This window comes from Hydra viridissima, unplaced genomic scaffold (genome assembly GCF_058129835.1).
Source record: "Hydra viridissima isolate aposymbiotic clone 2 unplaced genomic scaffold, HvirCarnegie_v1 scaffold_15, whole genome shotgun sequence".
Classification (NCBI taxonomy): domain Eukaryota; kingdom Metazoa; phylum Cnidaria; class Hydrozoa; order Anthoathecata; family Hydridae; genus Hydra; species Hydra viridissima.
In genome coordinates, this window is record NW_028324314.1 from 911346 (window position 1) to 934314 (window position 22969).

Genomic DNA, 22969 nt, shown 5'->3' on the forward strand with positions numbered 1-22969 from the left:
GTTTCGAGACTCCAGAGCCAGAGCTATATATACTAGATGTCTAAAATCGATCCGAAAAGTGAAGCCGTGGAAGCCATTACTAATTCGGGCAAAAACATGCATTTTTAACTTTTATTTCGCACGTCGGATATAGCTTTTGCCCTTATTACAAATGACGGATTCAATTTGTAAACAAAATAAGCGGCTTCACTTTTCTTCTTATAAAATCCCGCAAGTTAGACATCTAGTATATATAATATATGATTGCCCCTGATAGATATATAACGAACCGAACTTCGATGTAACAAGCCTAACTTAAAAAACTATTCATCGTTTTTTAAATAAGTTTTAATTTTATTTTTGGTAAAAACGAATTACTTTCCTTCAGATATTAAAATATGGAGGCTCTACAGTATCGAAATCTTAGTCATATAAATAAAAGTAAATTATCTATAACTGTACAAATTGAACAAAGCTATATGTTTTTTGAAATAAATAAATACATGTAAATAAATAATAAATACATGTAAATGTGTGTGTGTGTGTGTGTGTGTATGTATGTATGTATATATATATATATATATATATATATATATATATATATATATATATATATATATATATATATATATATATATATATATATATATATATATATATATATATATATATATATATATATATATATATATGTACCTTCTTTCAGTCTAAAAATAATAATGATTTCTGATCTATCAGTATCTGCTAAAGAGTTTGTTCCAAAAAACAGTTGTTCACTTACGCTATCAGCAAAAGCTGCTGAGTTTATCCCTGAAAATATAAGAAATGTTCAAAAGAATTTTGAAAATAGACCAAAGCACTCTGAAAAATGCTCTATATCAAGCAGTTCTTCCAATATTCAGCATCAAAATTCTTCATTTCATGAAACACACAAAGACACCAATCCTAAAGATAAAGTTTCAGTAAGAGAGTTTCAATTAAAACAAGCAGAAAAAGAATGTAATATAAAAAAGAATATCAAAAAAAGTAAGGTATGTAGCTATTTAAAAAATAATGATAATAGAATGAGAAGCACATTTTGAAATTCATGCTATATTTCCCTGTTAAATAAATCTCGGTGTATATCTAGAGTATTATGATTTTTTTCTTGTAAATTAGCTTTTTTGTAATCTCTATAATATTATATTGCTCATATAAAAACTGTTTTCTGTGTGGATAAAAGTAGGGTCAAGTTCTAATTTTATCAACATAAACTTTGGTCTTTTTGATATCTTTTTGAAAAATTTAATTAAAAAGTTCATATTTTGTTTTTCATATTTTGGAAATATTTGTTTGAAATTTTTTAAAAAATCTTAAAAATTAATTTTCAAAATATTGTGGACTAATTTTTGAACTCCCATTATCAAAAATTCTTTTATAAATTAAATGTAGCAGCTTGTATATTACTTATTTGTGAAATGTTTTTATATACTGGTGATACTCAATTAATTATACTCTAGCATCTATTTTGATTTTTTGTATTTACTATAATATAGCTTATGTTAACAAGTTGAATGTTTTTTATATTTTATCTGAATGCAAATAACTTTAAACTTTAACTTTTTATTTTTGATTTTCCACAGATGGTTCCAGCAACTCACACTGATAAAAATGGTAGGTTTTGTATGTTTTCATTGAATAAATTTTTAAATTTAAGGCCTTCTTGACAAGGTCAAGTTTTTAAACTGTAATTCTTAAATCAATAATTTAAAAATTTGATTGTTTCATTTTCTTTACAAGGGTGACCACCAACACGAAATCATCTTTGTCAAAAAAGACTAATATCATTAAAAATAATTATAATTAATTAGAAAATGGTCGTTTCATTTGTAACTTTGAAATTACAAATGCTGTTTACCAAAACTACTCTCCAGGGTTCTCCCGCTATTTTTAAGATTTTATCTAAAAATGCGGTAGTTATGCAAAAAAATTACTTATAAGTTTGCTGTAAAAGAAATGACTGTTTGGATTACTTTTGTTTATTCTCTTACCAAAGTTGAAATAAAAGAATTAAGGCTTCTGCTTTAAAAAATTTCATCGAGGTGTTTTGCATTTAAAACTACTTAATAGTTTTATTTTATAAATTTCATAACAAAAGTTTTATAACATTTCAAATATTGAAGTATACTAAGCAATTTCATAAAAAAAATATATTGAAGTACAGTAAGCAATAAAATAAAAAACTTTAAAAAAGTTAAGCAGTTAATCAAGTTTCATTTTATTTGTTGAAACTTAAAGAGTTGTTGGAATATTTTAAAATTTTTTATTTATTTATTCTGTTTTTATTGATAAAAGTAGAGTTTAAGTTTTCTCTGTTTATTTATGTTAGGTTTCATGATTTGTTTTCAAATACTCTTTATTTCTAGAAAAACCTACCCAACTCTCATGGAGTTCAATAGTTAAAAAGGTGCCTAGTTCTCAAACAATCAAATTAAATGGGAACAAAACAAATGTTTCTCCAATGCATAAAGAAAGAGATATAAATACAACATCACAAACATTATTTAAAAATGAAGATTATATTAAAACTGAGAATGCAAACAATTATAAAGTTAATTTAAAAACTAATATATCCAAGCATAATCAAAGACATTTTCATGAACACTTCTCCAAAAAGAAAACGGAAGATTTACAATGCAACTTATGTTCATCCAATAAAAACCAAAAATATTTCATAGAAAACCAAAGCTTTCATGATAATAATAATCCTCAATCCAATGCCCAGCTCTTTCCCATGGAAAAAAAACAAAACCTTTCAACTACTTCAGACAGTTTGAGCAGAAATTCACTTAAAAAGGCAGATAAAAAAAAACCTGCGAACTTAAGAGTATCATTTAATAGCAGTTTACAGAAGCAAGATGAAAAATCACCAGTGGATGATCTTCCTGATTCTGCTAGTTCTTGTAAAGGATTAGTTAATGTTGATAAGGATGCACAAACTCTAAAGCTTTTAGAGAGGCTTAGGAAAAATATGGATGCCATTAGTTCAAAAGAGATAACTTTTAACCCTGATATTGCTGTCCCAATATCTTCTGCAGTTACCACATTGTCCTACAGCTCAGTTGTAAAGAAAGTCATGGTAAGTTTTTTAAATGAAATATGTAAGTTATAAAAAATGTACATAAGTGCGCTGTTGTTTAAATTGGATGTTTAAAAACTTTTTTGTATTACTCTTGGTTTTTTCTATTTTTATATTGAACAATTCATTCAGTTAAAAGTTCAACATTGAATTTACTTGTGTAAATTTATTCACCTTTTTCTGAAGTCCTTCCAGGATTTTTATTGTTCATTATATTTTATTTGTCTTCTTAGGATGATAATTGTAAAAGTTCTTAAGTTCTATTTGTAGTTAAATTTAAAAAATGTATTTTGAATTTTTTTTTTTTTTTTTATAATAAAAAATGTGCCTTATGTGAAATATTTTAATAATTTTTTTTTGAATTCTGAAGTAAGCAATATATTCCTATTTATAGATATTATAATTAAATGTGAGTTTCTATTCTTGTTTACAGTTATTTATGATGTGAAATTCATCACTTTTTCTGCTCTTAACATAAAACAAATAAATTTACCAAATTTCGATAAAAGCTGAGATTTTTATAAAATTACTTTTGTATAACAAAATGACCCATTAGGAGATCATGTTTGTGTAAGTATCTTTATTATTTTTTTGTAATCATATCTTTTAAATTAGATTTTTAAAGTAAATATGACTTTCTATTGTTGGTTATAGCCTATAAGTAGCTCTTCCATTGAAATAAGCAAAGATGATGAAAAACCAGAGCTAAGTGGATTAACGCCTGAAGAGAAAAAAATTAAAAAAAAGAAGATGAAGCAGTTGAAGCGGAAAATCAAAGCAAGAGAGAAGAAAATTCTACTAACCAAAACAAAAATGGTGGAGGTTAAAACTCCAAAAAAACAATCAAATAAAGAAGCAATCCTTGACTTTGGTAGTTTGTTGGACCGGCTAACATCTGAGGTACTAGAAATTATTTTTAAAATGTTCTTATTGTAGATGTAAATAATTGTAAAAATAAAATCAAAAATTTTAATATCATCTGTTTTGTTGAACTGTAAAACTTGTTCACATCATTTTTCTTTCAAACATCAAATTTATACTTATATCATTTAATTAGATATTTAATAATATATAGTAATAATAATAAATTATAGTGTGTGTGTGATCAGAAAAAATATGAAAAAGTAGGGGGATGGAGTGTAGTAGGTGAAAAAAAAAAAGATTTTTCAATTGACCCAAAAGCATCCCTCTGAAATGTTTTAAGTGTGTATCTGTTCTTTTAAAGTTTTTTAGAAAATTATCTTTTACTGCTATAGTTTTTTGAAATTATGCTGTTGTAACTGTTGTAAAAGATTACATTAGGGTAGGGTGGTGAGAACTGGGACAATAATATGTGCTTTATCCATTTTTGTCACTGCTGAGTTCCATACACGTAAATATGTTGTTTTCTATGTTTTAAATGTGATATTTCAACGTCGCTTCAGATGAACTCGCTTGCATTTACTGTAAATAATGATGTGTGTCACTTTTGTTTTGATTTGTTGGTATTTATTGGTAGTGGGTAGAAGTGGGACACCCTGGAGAGAAATGGGACAGCAGATGGGGAGATGTCGAACACAATGGGGTGAAGTGGGATACCACTTAAACTTTCATTCTTTTTTGTTCATTTAATAGAAAGAAAAACATTCAATTATTTTACTAAATTTTAGACACATATTTTATTATGTTATCCAAATGATTACAAAAACATAATATTTTTTAATAGGATATAATACAATAAATGTAGACCCCTATTACTGGATATTTAATTTTTTGAAGTCCAGGAAGAAGACAATATCACCCTTTGTGTGAGATGTTGTCCCCTGTGACACAGGCATATGGAGAAGAGCTTTGTTCTCCTCCAAGTCAACTGGGTGTTGATCTGGAATATATGGATGTATAAATTTATTCTCCACTTTGGTACTTTTTCTTAAATACTCATTAAATAACCATTTCTTCAGCAACATCCAAGACTTTGGCCACATAATATTTTGGTTTCATGCTCTTTTCAGAATGAAGTTCAATAAGAATAAACATGTCCTTCTTTCACAGCAACATCATTCACAGCAACAGGACCCAGATGAATTTCTGGCGAACCATCATCCTCACTCAATGCTGTACTGTCATCATCTGTGTCATTCAACACCATCAATACATCATCATCCTCATTACTGTCCGAAGTGTTAGCATTGATTTGTTTATTTTCAGTTCCCTCAAGCACCAGTTTTCTATTTGACTTCTTCACCTTTCTTTGCTGCCACAGTTCAGCCTCTTCTCTGATTCTTTTCATTTCTGGACTGGACTTGGCTTTCATTGTTCTTTCTCTTTTATGTCCTCTGGTCTATTCTTTTCTCATAGATGCCTGAAACAATACAAATCAAAAGAAAATTATTAGGCTACTAACACCACATAATTATTAATGTTAAAGTCAAACAAGAACTATTATTCCTATTCCTTTTTTCTTTTCAACAACCTCCAAAACAGCCTCTAACATTGCTCTTGGAGGTACTAGTCCTGCAGCTGTTTTTCTTTGATATTTTCTAGGCTTTATAGTTTACTGTGGACAAAAAAAAAAGAAAAAATATATCAATAGTATAGTTTACATTCTTACTCAAATAGTATTTTGTTGATTAAAAAAAAAATGTTGGGAGAAGTGGGACAGTCATGGGAGAAATGGGACAGCCTGTCCCAGTTTGACCCATTGCTAGTTTCCACACCATATTTTTTCTCACTAGCATACACCTACAGTAAACATCATATCCTTTGTAGAGTAACACATTAACATTGGTAGCACTATTACATCAGCATTTACAATCATTTAGCTGCAATATCTATTAAACAATTAACTTTGAAAACATATTTAAAAAGATAAGTTTTGAGGTTTAATATCAAATTATTGGCGCTGTAATTATTGTAAGAATCCAAGACTGGCTTTCATCACACATGATAAAAAGGAAGTCAAGGGCTGCATAAAATGGTTTGCAAATTTTGATTGGCTGAAAAAGTAAGAAACTAAATGGGCTGTCCCAGTTCCCCCTGTTGTAGTTCTCCCCACCCTCCCCTACTATAATATATTTTATTATATTGTATTACATTTAGTAAAAATTTATCTGTACTATTGTCTGTATCCTTTGTAATATATATTTGTATTATCATTTTTTAACCCTTTGTACTTTAAATTGTCTCTGTAAAGATAGCCTTTGATTCTTTTGTAATTTTTGTTTTAGTTTTTGTTCATCAACTTTTTTTAGCACTTAGAATCTCAAAAGATGGCGAATAAAAAGAAACAAAGAAAAGCTGTGTCAACTGGAGTAGTGTCAGTTGTTGCAGGGATGGCAAAGCGAAATACATTAGATGGAAAGAGAAAAGTGAGAGACAAGGTATGTTGCAGTTTTATTTTTTACTAGGTGTCTTCAATCTAATTATCTACTTAGATTATGCAATCTGTTTTCATTTAAATTTCAAAAATTTTAAATCAGTTTGGGTTTTAATGCTTTTAATATTTCTATAGAATTTTACGTTACGTAAAGTAGATTTATTATGTTAAGTCAAAAGAATGCAAGGAACTGTTTTAAGCATTCTGTTGCTTTAGTTTGGTGGTATGGTGTACGGTGGAACTCAAAATCTTTTAGACAGCACAGCTCCTATTATAAAACGTGGGAAAGAGAGAGAAACACCAAAGAAAAAGAAGCCAACCCTTCTGAAAAAAGTAATTACAATGTTGTACCATTGTAACTTTTTTTTGCAAGTTGTTTTTATTAATATAAATAATGATATTTTTTACAATCAATTTTTTTAAAGTAAACTAGTATAAATTATAGTTCTATAGAAATGCTGAAAGTCCATTTTAAATAGGAAGGCCCAGTTACATAATTTGTTGTAAAAATAGCTTTGTGTAAATTGTGTTTTGTATTGTGGTAAAATAATAATTTTGTAGTTGCATATTTGTTTCATTAAATTCTTCCATCTTGTTTTTTTTCTTGCTTCCTTGTTTTTTTTTCTGTTGTTTTCCATGTTTCTTTATCCTTTCAGTAAAATGTGAATCCAAAGTTATTGGTTATCACCAAATAAGAAAAATAATTTTGTAAAAATTTTTTTTTTTTTTTAGATTATAAAACGTGAGCGTGAAAGAAAACAGTTAAATAATATGACAAAACGAAGACGAGACCCTGAAAAAGAACAACCATCTACTTTGTATGTTTTATATTCTTTCTTTTTTTTTTAACTTTTGTTTAAAATTAATTTGTAGAACTTTTTGATGGTTGTTTGCATCCAAATTTTTGCATTACTTTTGTAAATATCGCAATAGCAGATCTAATGATTTGGTAACAACTTTGAATAATGAGTGCTTATCAATTAAAGATGAGCTAACTGAAGTCAGTGATACTGTTGTAGAGAACTCTTGTCTATCAGACAATTGCATTGCAGAGGAATCTATTGAAATCAAGAAGGAAACTGTTTCCCAGAATACCTCAAATACCAATCCTTCAGACAATAGTAGTACTTTTTTTTTTTTTTTTTTTTTTTTTTTTTTCAAAGATTGTTTTTCTCTTTTTTGGTTGTCTTGTTTTAATCTCATCTTCCTTTTTATCATTTTTTTAGATCCAAATGTTGTAAAACTTTGTAGCCTTCCAGAATATGTTAAAAGAGAAATTCATTCAAGAAAGTTTCGAGAGTATGTACTTTGTTCTCAAGAGTTAAACAAAGTTGTAATGCACCTTATTAAATATTTCATAGTTTATATGTGGTTTTTTTATTTTTGTGTTTATCTATCTTTAGCATATTTATAATGAATCCAATGAGATTTACAAAACAAGTTTTTGGCATGACTAATATTGTTCGTGTATTTTCAATGTAATTTAGGTATTGCAACCATCTGTTAACCAAGGAGATCGACAATTTGACTCAGTTACTGTTATTAGATCTTATCAAATACCAAGACAGGGTTTACCATGAGAATCGAATTAAAGTAACTAATCATAATTTGAGTTTTATTTATAGCAGAGATTAGCAAAAAGTGATTAATTGGTTATATTTGCTCATTTTTATCTCCACTTATTCTAGATTTCCTCAAAATTTTAACCTATTGTTTTACGCTGTTATTATTCAAAAGTATTTTCAAGCACCTCAATAAAATATTTGCTTCTTATTGATTTACTACTCTTTTATTTTTATTTTCTTTGCTCTTTCAATGATCAAGTTTTCTTTTTTTTATGTTTACATTTTTCTATATATCAAATATTTTTACAAATATATTAAATGTTTTTATACATATTAAGTAATTTTATAAATATTAAATATTTATATATATACAGTAGCATACAGAAGTTTACAAACAGCTAAAATTTTCTAGTTTTTTCGTCATAACTTTTTGCCTTTTCACTGAAAATTTATGGAATTTTTAAAAATTGCTCTTCTAAAGTGATTACATAGTATAGTTTACTCAAAAAAATGAAAATTTGTTACGGAAGGAAGAATTTCAAATTTTATTGAAAACATAATCATGCAAAAGTTTTTAACCAGTTTTGTGCCCCCATTTAAAAAATCAAAGTTTCAGTAAGAAAAACATTTTGTTATTAAAATTACTTTAGTTTACTGGAGATAATATTTAACTTATATTGAATTAAAAAAATAATGTGAAAGTCTAAGGAATTGTCACTAGAAAATAAAAATTTAATAATACGTGCTGTAGAGAAGAAGATCCTTATAAGCAAATTTCTGAGCTTTATGATGTGGCAAAATCAACAATTAGCTTACTAGTTAAGAGATATAGAGACTGTAAGACACTCAAAAACAAGCATTGTCTAGGAAGCCCAAAGATAACTGCAGAACATCAAGACAGAATTTTGGTAAGACAATCAAAACAAGATCCCCGCAGAAGTGCTGTTGAATTAATTGGTATTTTGAGCAAGAATTATGGTGTTAAGTGTAGTGTAGATACTACAAAACGTCACATGCATCAGTAAAATTTGTTTGGTTGTCAACCTGCCAAGAAACCATTAATATTGTTAAATAATTGCTCAGCACAAATGAAATTTGCAAAAGATCATTTGCATTGGACTTCAAAAGAATGGTCAAAAGTCTTATTCAGCGGCAAATCAAAGTTTTGCATGTTTGGTAGCGATGGTATAAAGTACGTGAGATGTCCGAAATGTAAAAGATTTGCTCCTAAGTATCAAATACCAACAGTTAAACATGATGGTGGCAATATAATGGTTTGGGGAACTTTCAGTTGTGATTCTATTGGTCCACTTCATCACATTGAAGCCATAATGGATCGGAATGTATATTTAGGTATAATCAAGAATGTTATGCTCCCACATGGAAAGGGCAAATGCCTCTTGGTTAGATTTTCCAGCAAGACAACAATCCAAAGCATTGTATAAACTCTGTCAAAAATTTTTTAAATTAAAAAAAAATTTGACTTTTGGACTGGCCTTCCCAAAGTCCAGATTTAAATCCAATCGAACATCTTTGGAAACATCTTGATCGTCAATTGAAGGGCAAAAAACCAACCAATAAAAATTATTTATTCAAGATGCTTTCAGATTGTTGGGCAAATATCCTCAAAGATGTGCTTATTAAATTAGTTGACTATTCCTCGTCGGTGCCAAGCAGTATTAAAATCTAGAGGCTATCCAACAAAATACTGATGTGCTGTAATGAAAAAATGTAGAGTTAGAAATAGTATCTCTTTTTTGAGTTTTTTTTTTATTCATTTATAAACTTTTGCTTGAATTATGTTTTCAATAAAATTTGAATTTCTTCTTTTGGTAACAAATTTTCTTTTTTTTTGAGTAAATTATATTATGTAATTACTTTAGAAGAACAATTGTTAAAAATTCCATTCATTTTCAGTTAAAAGATAAAAAGTTATGACGAAAAACAAGAAAATTTTAGCTGTTTATAAATTTTTGCACGCCACTGTATATATTCAATATTTATATATAAGTTAAATATTTTTACATATCAAATAATTTTATATGCATCAAATATTTTTTTCTCAGTTTAAACAAAAAAGACGGTATGTGGTTGGTCTTCGAGAAGTTCTCAAACATTTGAAGGTGAAAAAACTAAAAGCAATTATTGTTGCTCCAAATATTGAGAGAATTTCATGTGAAGGTAAATTTATTTTCTCCTTAAGGTCTGAAAAAAAAACTAGCTTTGCAGGTTTTTTTAGTTTAGATGTTGAAAAACTGAAATGTTTTTAGTTTGATTAAAGAGAATCATGGAAGAAAATGTCTTATGTATTTATATTGTAAAAAGTTTATTTTATGAAAATTAGCTAAAAAAAAAATATCAAAAACCTTTTCTAGATCTTTTCTAGTTTATCATTTTTTAAATAAGAATTAAGTCATTAATTAAGATTTTTGCTTCATAAAAATTTTGCTTATTTTATTTACATTATAGTATCTTATTTTAAAAGTTCCATATTTTGAGGTTACGTTTTAGTGTGTGTTTTTTTATGTTAACGCCAAGATAAATTTAGTAATGTTGCACCTAAAAGAGTGGTGAAAAGGTAGTGAAAGGATGAATTCTTGAGGTTTGGGGTAAGCAAGTTAAAGCTGGGTTAAGAACTTTTTTTTTGAAGTGATCAAATCTTATCTCTAAAATCTTAAGTCTAAAATCTTATCTCTATCTATGAGATAAAATCTCTATCTCTATCTATGAGATAAAATCTTATCTCTATCTATGAGATAAAATCTTATCTCTATCTATGAGATAAAATCTTATCTCTATCTATGAGATAAAATCTTATCTCTATCTATGAGATAAAATCTTATCTCTATCTATGAGATAAAATCTTATCTCTATCTATGAGATAAAATCTTATCTCTATCTTGTTAATAAGTTATGAATTGTGAAGTGCAAGGAGACTTTCTACTTCAGTAGAGAGAGTGTTTTTGCACTTCATTGTTTACAAAAAGTATGACATAAAAATATAATACAAAAGTATAATATAAAAGGATAGTATAAAATGTAATATAAAAATGTAACATAAAATTATGATATAAAAATATGATGCAAAAATAAATATAAAAATGTAATAAAATTATGATATAAAAATATGATGTAAAAATAAATATAAAAATATAATGTAAAAAATAAATATAAAAATATAATGTAAAAATATAATATAAAAATGAATATATATTAATACTTAGCAGGAAGTATTTTTAGGTATAAGGTTTTATAAGTAGCATAGTAATTGTGTAGCACTTTATTCTTTACTTGAAATTTAAGAACTCTGTCTTTTTTCAAGCTAAACTTCTTAATTGTTTAAATGAATCATAAATGCATCATAAATCATCATAAATCATTTCTTTCAAAAGATAAAATTAAGAGCTTGTCATTTTTTTTTAGGCGGAATTGATGACTACTTGACAAGCATTATCAGTTTATGTAATGAAGACATGGTTCCAATTATCTTTGCCTTGAATCGACACACTTTGGGGAAAACTATGAAAAAGAATGCTCCTGCTAGTGTTGTTGGTATCTTTAATTATGATGGTGCACAGGTTAGTTTCTGCCTTTTACAAAACACTATTTTTAGACAAAAATAATGGCTCTAAATTTGTTCATAAAACTTTATTTGTCGATTTTGATTTTGTAATTGACCATTTCAATAGTTACTGTAAATAGCCATTGCTATATAGTTACAAATCTTTTTTTCTCTAGGATAAATTTAAAGAATTGATGTTGCTTGTTGAGAAAGCGCGAACTGATTACAAGAATAAAGTAAAACTAATTACTCAAGAGTTTACAAATGAGCTCAAGAAAAACGGGAATATTGAACTGTGTGACAAAAAAAGATTTTCTAAGAAATTAATTCGACACCGACAGCCTTATACCAAACACAGTGAACAAATGTATTTTGTTTACCCTGCAGCTCCCCCGTTTTATCAAGATTATCATGAATATCATCCAATCAAAAATAACTTTTTTAATTACTCGCCGAGTCAAACGAACTATTATTATCATACGCAACCCTCCCCTGTCCTTCATTTAAATCCTTCGTCAAGTTTTGTGGGATCAAATATAAACCCATCTCTACAAATAACAGCAGCAGAATATTTAAAGAATCAAATGCTGGAGAAATTTTACTCTTGACGGGCAGTTATTTTAAGATAAGAATTATTGAGCTCAACCTATTGACGCTTACTAATGTTCAAATTTTGGGAGTGGAGCGTCTTGATTTGAACAGCATTTAGTGCTTTTGAACATGGTGTATATGATTCATTACATACATTACATATGTTAATGCATGCATTGTATGTGTATTTTATATGTGAATCGAAACAATTGAACAAAAATGTTAGTGAAATAAAGCAGTTAAATGAATATTCGCATCGATGTCATGATGATATCGATAATTCTTCGCAACGATATTTGTACTAATTACGAAACAAATCTGTTTAGTGGTTTAGTTGGTCGGCGTGAACCAGAATCGTAAATAAATAGAGTTTCATCACTTTGTTTTTACATGATCATAAGTGATAGAGTGGTTGCAATGTTTTATGGGAGTGTACGTGATACTGTTTATAATATTTTATGAATTGTTAATTTATTCTGGTTATTACATTTTATGAGTTAATAAGTTATTCTGATTGCAACATATTACGAGCTGATAAGTGATTCAGGCTTCAACATTTTATGAGATAAAAAATGATACTCTTTGTAACGTTTTATGAGTTGGTTATATAATTCTGGTTTAAAATCTATGAATTTAGTTGCCATCATATTATTTAGTTGCTATCATGTTATTTAGTTGCCATCATGTTATTTAGTTGCCATCATGTTATTTAGTTGCCATCATATTCTTAATAATTGTTTTCTAATCTTTATCTCCAGTAGTTCGTTTTCTCAAATCTTGTTCGTTATCGTTGGTTCGTTATCGGTTCTGAAAAATTAGGAATGAATTTTTAATGTGATCCCGATTCCTTGGAATCTTCACAACACAAAAAAAGTAAAATTTATTTCTTATATATGATTAAGAAGATAAATTATCAAATGTTTTTTAATGTTATGTTTTGATATTAATTTTGCAAACATTTGTTAATGTAAACTAAATTTGATTGAATGAGTAAGGACATAAGTTTGATCATTCTTCAAGTTGACAATTAGGAATCTTTCTTCTAGTAGATGAGTTTACTAAAAAGTTAAAAAGTACAGACAAACATGCAGATAAAAAAGAAACAAACAAAAAAAAATCCCAAACACAAAAGGAAAAAAAAACAAAAGAAAACAAAGAAAACAAGCCATTGAAAAGATAAATCACTATGCTTTTAAATTTTTTGGTGGGAGAATTAAAAAAAAAAAAAAAAAACATGAAGTTGATGGAAAATCCTCGTAAACTGAGTTAATCGAGTCGCTGTTTTATAACCCTACCTAAAAAATTAAAGTATGTTTGTAATATGACTGAACTGAGATAAAGGATGCCAGAGCTCAATTCGAAAATGAATTTTAAAACTGGCTTCACAATTTCAAAGCACATAGTATCTATCATTTCTAATGAACAAAAATAATCCATGTGTATTATTACTATATTACTATTTTCACCATACTATTATTTTACATATTTTATTATTACGTATTATTATTTTACATTATTTTACATATTGTATATTTATTGCTTTTTTAACACTTAAATAAATAAAAGTCTGTGGAATCCCCCTCAGAAAAATTGCTTCACAACTTGACTTTATCAAATGATGATAATACAAAAGAAACTTTTATCGTTTAAAATTTTTTAGTCTTTATAAAAATCTTTCACATCTTATAATCTTTGTAAACTTAAAATGGCGCACTCTTATGGCATTTTATAAAATTCAAGTTATTCAAAAGCTTTTAACATATATAAAATGGGTAGCAAAGTTAATTAGTTGTTGATGAAACGTAACTAATTTTCTTTAAAAAATACTCTATCAAATTCCTCATAAAGATTTTTTAACACAGCTTAACATGCTTACTTGGCTTTTTCAAAAAGTATTTGGAAGAAAATGACCCATAGAAAGAGTACGCAATATTTCTTAATGCATAAAGCCTTTATCAAAATAGTTACCTTCTAACATCCTTCAAGGAACCAATACCTCTCAAAACATCCCGCTCTAGGAGGTGAGAAATATGTCACTCTCCTGTTTCAGTTTTCACGTTCATTATGAGTCACGTCATTGTTGTCTGATCTCTGGTTTAAATAGTTTCAGCATAAGGTACTGTGTTTGTCTTGTAGTGGTGGGGTTATATCATTAATGGTATAACGCCATGACTAGATAATTTTATTGATAAAGGTATGGATATTTTTCAATCACCATATATAGCTATCGATCTACGCAGTTGCCTTTCCAAGTTATGCATGTTTAAGTAAACGTCTTTTATTTTTATTAGTATTTTTTTTTTTTTTTTTTTTAATTAGCAATTCAATCGCGGTTTCAAAATTATCACTGCGAATAAAGATTTTATGCAGCAATCTAATAATCACAGGTTGTTAGTTTTAGGGTTAATACTTACGGCAGTTCCCAAGAAAACCTTTTGAGGTATGAATATACACATACGGTAAAGTAACTATGCAAAATATTAAAAATCTTTTACCTTTGTCTGAGAGAAGCATTCAGTTTTTAAGATTTTGATGAAAACCGCATAATACATTTTGATTATTTTGCATCAATCTTAATTAGTGAAAGATATAAAATAAGAACCGTCTAAAAATGATCATCTACTTGAAATTTGATGATTATTTTACATCGATTCAAAATTTTTTCATAAATCAAAAAATGTTTTATTGCATGATTACAACAATAGAAGAAATCTCCTTTCTTACCTTGAATTATCAAGTTGGTTTTCAAACCTGTTTACAAATCTATTGTGAACAAGTAACTTATTATTTCGCACCTGAAATTCAAAAAATTCCTAATACAGTAAAAATCATGAAGATTGCCGCAAAACAATTTGTTTTTTGTGCGTGCAAAAATGGGAATTGTGTTTTTTTGTATTAGCAAATTTGTGAACTTACAATACTTATGAGTGAAAAAGTGCTCAAAGTTTTAGAAAAATTTCGCATAATAGTTGAAAAAATTGAACACTTCAAGCAATCATACCTTCACTTGTGTATCGCTGTGACTCGTATAGAAGATGCCATTTTTTCCATGTCCCAGAACTCATTGAAAGTTATAGAATCAAATTGGAATCATTTGCACAGAACTGATTACTCTAATGGTTTTGTAGTCATTTTTCTTGTAGAAACGAATCTATTGTTTTGTAAATCAATAGAAAAACTACTTATTTTTGTAAAACTAATTATTTTAACTTTTTTTGTGATGTTATTTTTGAAAAGGTGAGATAAATATGGCATTCTTGAAATTTGTGAATTGAAGGTGTTTTTCATAAAAAGTTTAAAAAATGTAATTACTCACTCGGTTAAATTAAAATATTTTAAAATTTCTTGGGAATCGCCTTAATATTAAACCTGATTTTTACTAACCGTATGATTGTCAGAACTCAAGTGAAAATTAGTTAACAGAAGTTTTAAATAAAGCCAAAAACAATGCGCCCGATGAGGGACTCGAACCCGCGACCCTCAGATTAAAAGTCTGATGCTCTACCGACTGAGCTAACCGGGCATACCAATACAGCGAAATATTAATTTATTAAAAAAACTTAGGCCGTATTTTTAAGTCACTAAATTATAAGAAAGAAAAAGATATTAAAATATAATTTACACAACAAGAAGACTTCTCAAATAAAATATAACTTCTATTTAAACATTAATTGTGAATAATTTAAATTTTTGAAAATTATTTAACATATATATAGAAAGGTGGGGTCGTAAAGAACCCCAAATATAATACTCCTAGATTTTTTATTACCTTGAATGAACTATTTACATATTAAGTTCCCTGTGATTTATACGGCTTGGAGTAAAATATGACTGAAGTTATGTTTGGCGTAAGTATGTATCATTTAATATATATCATTAGTAGATAAATATTTGTTGTGACAAAAAAATTTAATTTAAATGATCTTATATTGATTTTTAAACCGAAATCTGTAACTTCCGGCAACAATATAAGACGGTCTTTAAATTTAGGATTTCGATTCGCTTTGAAAACATAAATAAGATTTCGTTTTAATTCAGAACTTCTCAACGCTGTTTATCTCCGCATTACGAATTGAATGATGCGTTCATAAAAAAAAACCCAAGGCTGCTTTTTTTTTTTTTTTTTTTTTTCTTATTTCAACCATATCCATTACAACCCGTTCAAATGAGTTCAGAGTAAAAATTTGTTTGTTTATCAACTAATCCAAAACATCATAAACTTAAATTAATAAAAAAAATAGTTTTATTTAAAAAATAAAATGTGCTTCTAATTTTTGTCGTACTATTTTTAACAACAAACGTAAATTTTTTTCGTACTATTTTTAACAACAAACGTAAATTTTTGTCGTACTATTTTTAACAACAAACGTAAATTTTTGTCGTACTATTTTTAACAACAAACGTAAATTTTTGTCGTACTATTTTTAACAACAAACGTAAATTTTTGTCGTACTATTTTTAACAACAAACGTAAATTTTTGTCGTACTATTTTTAACAACAAACGTAAATTTTTGTCGTACTATTTTTAACAACAAACGTAAATTTTTGTCGTACTATTTTTAACAACAAACGTAAATTTTTGTCGTACTATTTTTAACAACAAACGTAAATTTTTGTCGTACTATTTTTAACAACAAACGTTAGTATGATATTTCGATATATCGTGATATATTTTGATATATTTGAAATATTTTGGAATTTGTCATAAAGGATCTTTCACAATAGCGGACCAAAGAGTTCAGATAAGCTTTGATATATCCTTGAGTTATTTCAATAACATATGACTATTTATGATGGTATTCGATGATATTTGGTCTGATGATTTACCAAAAAATTTTCTTTCATTATTTTATTCCGAATTGACAAAAGAATTTATCTTTTCGTTTATTACAATATATGATAAATATTTTTTAATTGTGGCCCGTTCTCAATCAAAACTGCAATACCGAGATCCCTCGGAGAGCTTCGTTTTTGTGTTTACAAATTTTGTTCTTCTCATTCAAAAGGGCAACAAAAGTTTTCCTGTTGAAAAAAAAAACTTTGTAAGAATTTTGGGTAAAGTTACAACGTGTTCGAACTTTTTACCCTAAAATTCTAGCATTAAGTGACATTCATTCGCATGTATATAACAAGATTATGTAATCATAAAAAGCAAATTATAAAAACAAGACATCAATGAAGATTTTAAGCATTTATAATCTGAAAATTAGGTTTTTTTTGGATGCGATCACTGGTTGTCATGCGATCGCCGGTTTATTTTTTTTTAAGTCAGCTGGATGACTGCAAATGAAAACAAATGCTTCTTGAGCAAGGTGGTATTTTCTAAGCTTATTTCATTAGGTCCTCATTTATGTCTCAAACCAGTCGCAGCGGGAGGGTATTATAGCCTATTCGATAAAAATAAAATGCCTTTTAGCCGTAAAACATTACCAAAAGTTGCTCGAAAACATCGTTTGATAAAAATTTGATTTGTTAAACAAACTGCTGTCTTTTTTTCTTTATTGTCCGTTGAAACTAAAACTGCAGACACTTAAAAAGGTAACAAATATAAAAAATATTTATAAATCGTGGAGAAATCCATTCCATAACGAGTTCTTATTTATTTAGTATTATTTTTTTTTACATATGTAATATAAACGCAATAAATTTGAAAGAACAGAACTTGCAAAAGGATTCCCTATTAATGCATATGGTGAAGTTTTAGTAAATGATCACTCAACTGATCAACTTAGTTCACTAATGAAAATATCTTTTGAGGATTCAAGATTCTTGAGCAAAACTCGTAAAACAAAAGAGGTGTAGGTTCTGTTTAAATAATAATTAACTACAGAAGCTTAAAAATTTTTTTTTTTCTTAAAATCTTTTTTACAGAATCAATTTTGTAACTAAATAAGTTTGAAAAAAGTTGTAGAAACTAAAAAACAATGCAAAAATCAATTGTCACGTTGTCAAAAAGTCATTCAATGATGAAAACGAGGCTCGTGAAAATTGTTTTTTAAAAAAAAGGATGAAAAAATTATAATATCAAAATTATTGTTTTGCGTTGATCAGTTAAAACATAGGAAATTGTGACGATGCTTTTAATAACAGTTGGCATTGGCATATGTGAACATTCTGAACTTCTATTAGTTGCTTTTTAGCATTTATTGAAGATGTTTTTATACAAATATATGCAACTGATCAAAATATTAATATGGTAGTTTGATTCTGCAGATTATGAACACCCGTTTTTACTTTGGTGCAGTACTTTTTTCTTTAGTATGTCTGGTTATCTAATAACTCAAAATTTGAAAGGCTTTTTTACTTTTTTATTTATTTTTTTATTTTTAATTTTTTTAATTTTTGCGTTTCTTGTCTTCACACATTTATTGGTTACTTGATGTTTGTTTAAATTTGATATTTTACTTGTAATAGAAAATTGGAGATATAATTATCTTTTTAAATATTTTTATTTTGTGCGATGGTAGATTCATTTGGTTTTGTTTTTAAGAAAAAAAATTTTTTTGGTGCACGCTTTTAAAATAAACTTTGGATTACAACTCTAAACTCATCCAAGAATCCAAAAAAAATCCAAAAAGCTCTTTTCCTTCTCAAAAAAACATTTGAAGTTATTGTATCTTCGCATAAACCAATTTGTATCTTCGATTTGTATCTGCGCAATAAACTTTACGTAAAATCCTAAGGAATAAACAAGAAACCGTAAGGAATCCCAAGAAATCCTCAGAAATTCTAGGAAATCAGAAGAAATCCTGCCTCTGCGTTTATAAAACGGTATTTTTAAAGTTGTTTAAAAAGTGAATGCTTAAAAAGTAAAAAAAAGGTTTGAACAAACATTTTAAAAAAAATTAAATCACTTAATTTGTTTATCAGCATTATATTTGTTTAGTGGGAGAAATGAATTAACAAATTATGAGCGATTGAATGAAAAAAATCGCTAACCAAATATTAATCAAATAAGTGTTATTTCAAATAATTAGCGAAATGAAATATTAAGCACCGAAATAGTTTTTCTTAAAAAAAAAAAAAAACTAACTTCCAGTTTTTTGGCAAAATTAACTTTTCCGCATTCCGAATGCACCATTAAGAATCTCAAATTTGCCGCCGGTATGTTTAACAATTACAACACTGAAGCATTGTGCATAACTATGCGTGAAATCGAGATTTTAAATTCATTACATTGTACTTTATAATGCGTTTAAATCTTCATCAAAAGGATCCATGAAATAATGGATATAAAAAGCTATAACTCATTTTATTCCGGTGATAATCTGGCCTTTCATATAGTAAGTTTGTTGCATCACTAGAGCTTTACGCTGAAACTGCGCGTAAAATAAATGAAAGTCATAGTTTTAAATGCGTATGATTTTTTTTTTTTTTTTTTTTTACCTTTTTTTGTATATATTGCTACCAACCTTTTAATGCAAGAAACACTCTAGTCTAGGACTTCTTTCACGTACTCTATGCAGCCTTTCGTGTTGTACACTATTTTCTTGTACGTAACGTTTTTGGTGGAAAAAAAAACTGCATTAAAATATTTTCCCTCTCTTTAATTTATTTCTGTTAAGTTTCATTTTTTAATTTCTATTTTTATAACAATAATTACAAGATCTTTTTGAGAAAAAAGTTTTATCGCCGTAATTATCAACTTTATTAAAAAAAAATTACAAACGATAAAAAAAACAAACAACGATAAAAGCGTTTTAGATATTTTAATGAAGGTATATGGTACCTGAAAATTTTGTGTTAGGACTATTTAATATAACTTCCTTTAAGCTCAAGGTCACGTTGTTTTGTCCAGGCTGTTCTACATCTTTGTTCACTGCCTTTGGTCAAAATAGATTTGATAAGGAGTGATTCGCTCTAACGCGAATAAATGTCGGCATGGTGGAAAATTGAAACAGGATCGGCTAGTTTATGTATCGGATTTAATTGTAAGTTCTCAGACAACTTTAAGTCATATTATGGATCAAATTTTTTAAAAAAATGATTCAATTATAGCATTGAAAAAAGCATCAGTTAAGCCCCTTTTTTTTTATTATACTTGTGTTAAACAAATTTTGTTTCATTTGTTTTCTCTTTTTAAGTCAATTATATCATTATAAATAGGATTTTATGTTAAGATTTTAATGAATAGAAAAAATTTTTTTTGATCTTTCGAATTTTAACTTTACATAAATTTTGTTATATCATCTTTAAGGGTAAAAATAATGAAGCTGACACCACCATCAACAAATTTCCAGAATCGAATCGATCATAATTACGAATTTGCATCTGAAGAAATCTTCAGAAACAGGACAATCACAAACTTTACGGTATCTTCAGAAAGCGATGTTGATAGCTCTTCGAATAATGAAAAAGGGAAACACTTCATGATTATAGTCATCATAAGTTTTTGCATATTTTTTGGCTTTATAATCATCTTCGTTGTGTACGATCACTACAAAAAAGTAACCATGTAAGTGTTTTCTTGTTTCTAATGAGATCACGTTTAGCTTTTCTTAAGGAAAATTGAAGAAGCTCAAGGGAATGTTTAACTTTTCAAGAAGGAAACTCAAGGGAATTAAAAAAGCAATTATTTTGTTAACTGTTTGTTGTGCAATTATTTTGTTAACTGTTTATATGCAATTAACAAACGTTTTTGAACAAACATTTTCAGAAACGAACAAACGTTTTCAGAACAAACATTTAGTTCTGCTCTAAAACATAGTTGTTATACATTTCTCTAAAAGATCCGGCTTAGATATTGCTAGACTTCAATTTCTTGTTATCACGTATCTGTTTATTTGAAATTAAACTTTAAAAACTACGCCATGCATATAGTTATACATGATATATATACTACGACATATGCATATATACTACGCCATATATATATATACTACGCCATGCATACATGATATAGTTATACATGGGTATAACTATATCATGTATGCATGGCGTAGTTTTAACTACGCCATGCATACATGATATAGTTGGGTTTATTGTTATAACTTAACAACCAAATATAATATAAAATCCAATTAAAACCTTGAAAGTGGTCAAAACTTTTTCATTGACATGCTAAAACGTATAAACAAAGAATGAGTCTAGATTCTCATAAGAACAAATATGGAATTAACATAATAATATGACGCATGATGTAGGAATAGAAATAGAAACTCTTTAGTTAAAGTTTATAAATTTCGGCAATAATTTTTCTCTTAATTGAAATATTTATATATATATATATATATATATATAGGCAGAAAAAAAAAGAAGAAGCCAAGTTGAAGCCCAAAGAGAGTCAACAAGCGACGATTTCAAAGAAAACCTCATTGGTTGGATCAGGACAAAAGCAGCTCATGTGAGTATATGAACAGCTCCGGCGCTTTGTTTAATGGCTGGAATATTGCAACCCTTTTTTTTTTCTTTTTAGCGATAAAATGCTCCTACTGTTGTATTTTCTGTTATTTTAGAATTGAAAGAAAAGTTAGCGTCAACGCAAGAAAAATCAGTCAAGGAAGTCGAGGTAGTAAATTGGAATTATATTTTCTTAAATCGGGTTTAGAACAGAAAAGGTCTTAGTAAAATAACATCGCCAGTCGTTTTTTAAGGAATCATCACTGGGGAAGATTTTACGATTTTTTAAATCTCAATAAACTTCAAAAATTAAAAATCATCTATTAACTGAATAAAGTTATTTTATGTAGCAAAGAACTCAAAATACGGTATAAAATGATTTTTGGTGTTTTGCAAATAATTTACACTTACTTAACCTAGTTCAATGTGAAATTGTTAAATTTTTCAATCTACAGGATCAAATGGTCACGTTGCTCTGGGTTATTTGCGTTCACTATCCGAGTCCTCGTCTAACCAAAATGGCAGTGATGTAACAAACGAATCCTTTCAGGGCGCAAATAAAAATGAACTTTCGAATTACAGAAGAAGTAGCATATCTTCAAAAAGTTTTCAGATGATAAAAAACGATTCCTGTCTATCCAACGGCTTTTTAGACAATGTTTTGATACGATATCGTAGTAATTCTGTAAGTGTCCCCTTAAAAAACGTCCCAGATGTTGATGAACCTGAAGAAGATCAAGATGAAAATCTGCAAGACGTTGAAGGATCAACCAGCTGTAATTCTTTTCATAAAAAGATATCAGAAAGCGACAATTTGTCACAACGGAAGGAAGAAGGTCTTCAGATGAAAATTGATGTAAGTTGTCCAGAGAGTGAAAATAAAGAAACGGAACCATTTTTACATGAAGACAACACAAGCATAACGCTTTATGTGCCAAATCAAAATAATAAATAGTTATTTCTGACTATAAGTTAACGAAAATGATAGTTTTAAATGAAAAAAAACCTGCGGAAGTTGTGCTCACTTCAACAATAGCAGCTACCATTATGAAAAAGGAAATTGTCAAAATCTGTTAAAAGAACTCAATTGACGCGGGAGAGCATGCCGATTACTCCACTCCTTATCAGTGAAAGATACCTCGAGAAACAAAAACTAAATTTTAGAAAAAGCAAAACTTCCCAATAATATCATCAAATCATCAAACTGCTAACCAAAGTAACGATAATAAAAATGAATTGACAACCATGAATAATGATAATAAGAATGAATTAACAACATTAGATAATGATGATTAAAATGATTTGACAATGATCTGTAATGAGAATCAATAATATCAACAAAAAAAAACGTAGAAAAAACTTCGGCGCTGATAAAACTTATGACTTTTATTTATTATCTGTACTTTTTTATGTCTGCAAAATGATACAACACGTGATAAAAATAATCATAGAGTAATTA

At 27.8% G+C, this 22969-nt stretch overlaps 2 protein-coding genes, 1 long non-coding RNA gene and 1 other non-coding gene across 10 annotated transcripts; 2 read left to right on the plus strand and 2 right to left on the minus strand.

Moving 5' to 3' along the window:
* Positions 1-686: 686 nt before the first annotated feature.
* Positions 687-12796, plus strand: LOC149878050 (uncharacterized). 4 transcript variants are annotated; one of them, XM_090072816.1, is made up of 13 exons: positions 687-1010; positions 1602-1632; positions 2385-3097; positions 3752-3997; positions 6328-6456; positions 6669-6785; positions 7185-7270; positions 7386-7576; positions 7679-7751; positions 7940-8045; positions 10084-10198; positions 11441-11595; positions 11756-12796. In XM_090072816.1, exons 1-13 carry the CDS (start codon positions 699-701, stop codon positions 12185-12187), a joined length of 2706 nt encoding a protein of 901 aa, XP_089928942.1. In that variant the 5' UTR covers positions 687-698; the 3' UTR covers positions 12188-12796. The 4 variants fall into 4 exon arrangements, with proteins under 4 accessions (XP_089928942.1, XP_089928943.1, XP_089928944.1 ...); XM_090072817.1 differs by having other exon boundaries at positions 7386-7573; XM_090072818.1 differs by having other exon boundaries at positions 7389-7576.
* Positions 11786-22952, plus strand: LOC149878051 (uncharacterized). 4 transcript variants are annotated; one of them, XM_090072823.1, is made up of 6 exons: positions 11786-12602; positions 12929-13043; positions 20369-20626; positions 21413-21514; positions 21627-21679; positions 21966-22952. In XM_090072823.1, exons 3-6 carry the CDS (start codon positions 20379-20381, stop codon positions 22463-22465), a joined length of 903 nt encoding a protein of 300 aa, XP_089928949.1. In that variant the 5' UTR covers positions 11786-12602; positions 12929-13043; positions 20369-20378; the 3' UTR covers positions 22466-22952. The 4 variants fall into 4 exon arrangements, with proteins under 4 accessions (XP_089928949.1, XP_089928950.1, XP_089928946.1 ...); XM_090072824.1 differs by having other exon boundaries at positions 12422-12602; positions 12932-13043; XM_090072822.1 differs by lacking the exons at positions 11786-12602; positions 12929-13043 and adding exons at positions 19463-19528; positions 19970-20102.
* On the minus strand, positions 15621-15693 carry Trnak-uuu (transfer RNA lysine (anticodon UUU)). Its single transcript has one exon. It is a non-coding gene; the product is annotated as a tRNA-Lys (tRNA).
* Positions 18750-20088, minus strand: LOC149878053 (uncharacterized). The gene is made up of 3 exons (XR_016447576.1): positions 19901-20088; positions 19205-19314; positions 18750-18849 (listed from the first exon to the last, which is right to left on the minus strand). It is a non-coding gene; the product is annotated as an uncharacterized LOC149878053 (long non-coding RNA).
* Positions 22953-22969: the final 17 nt, after the last annotated feature.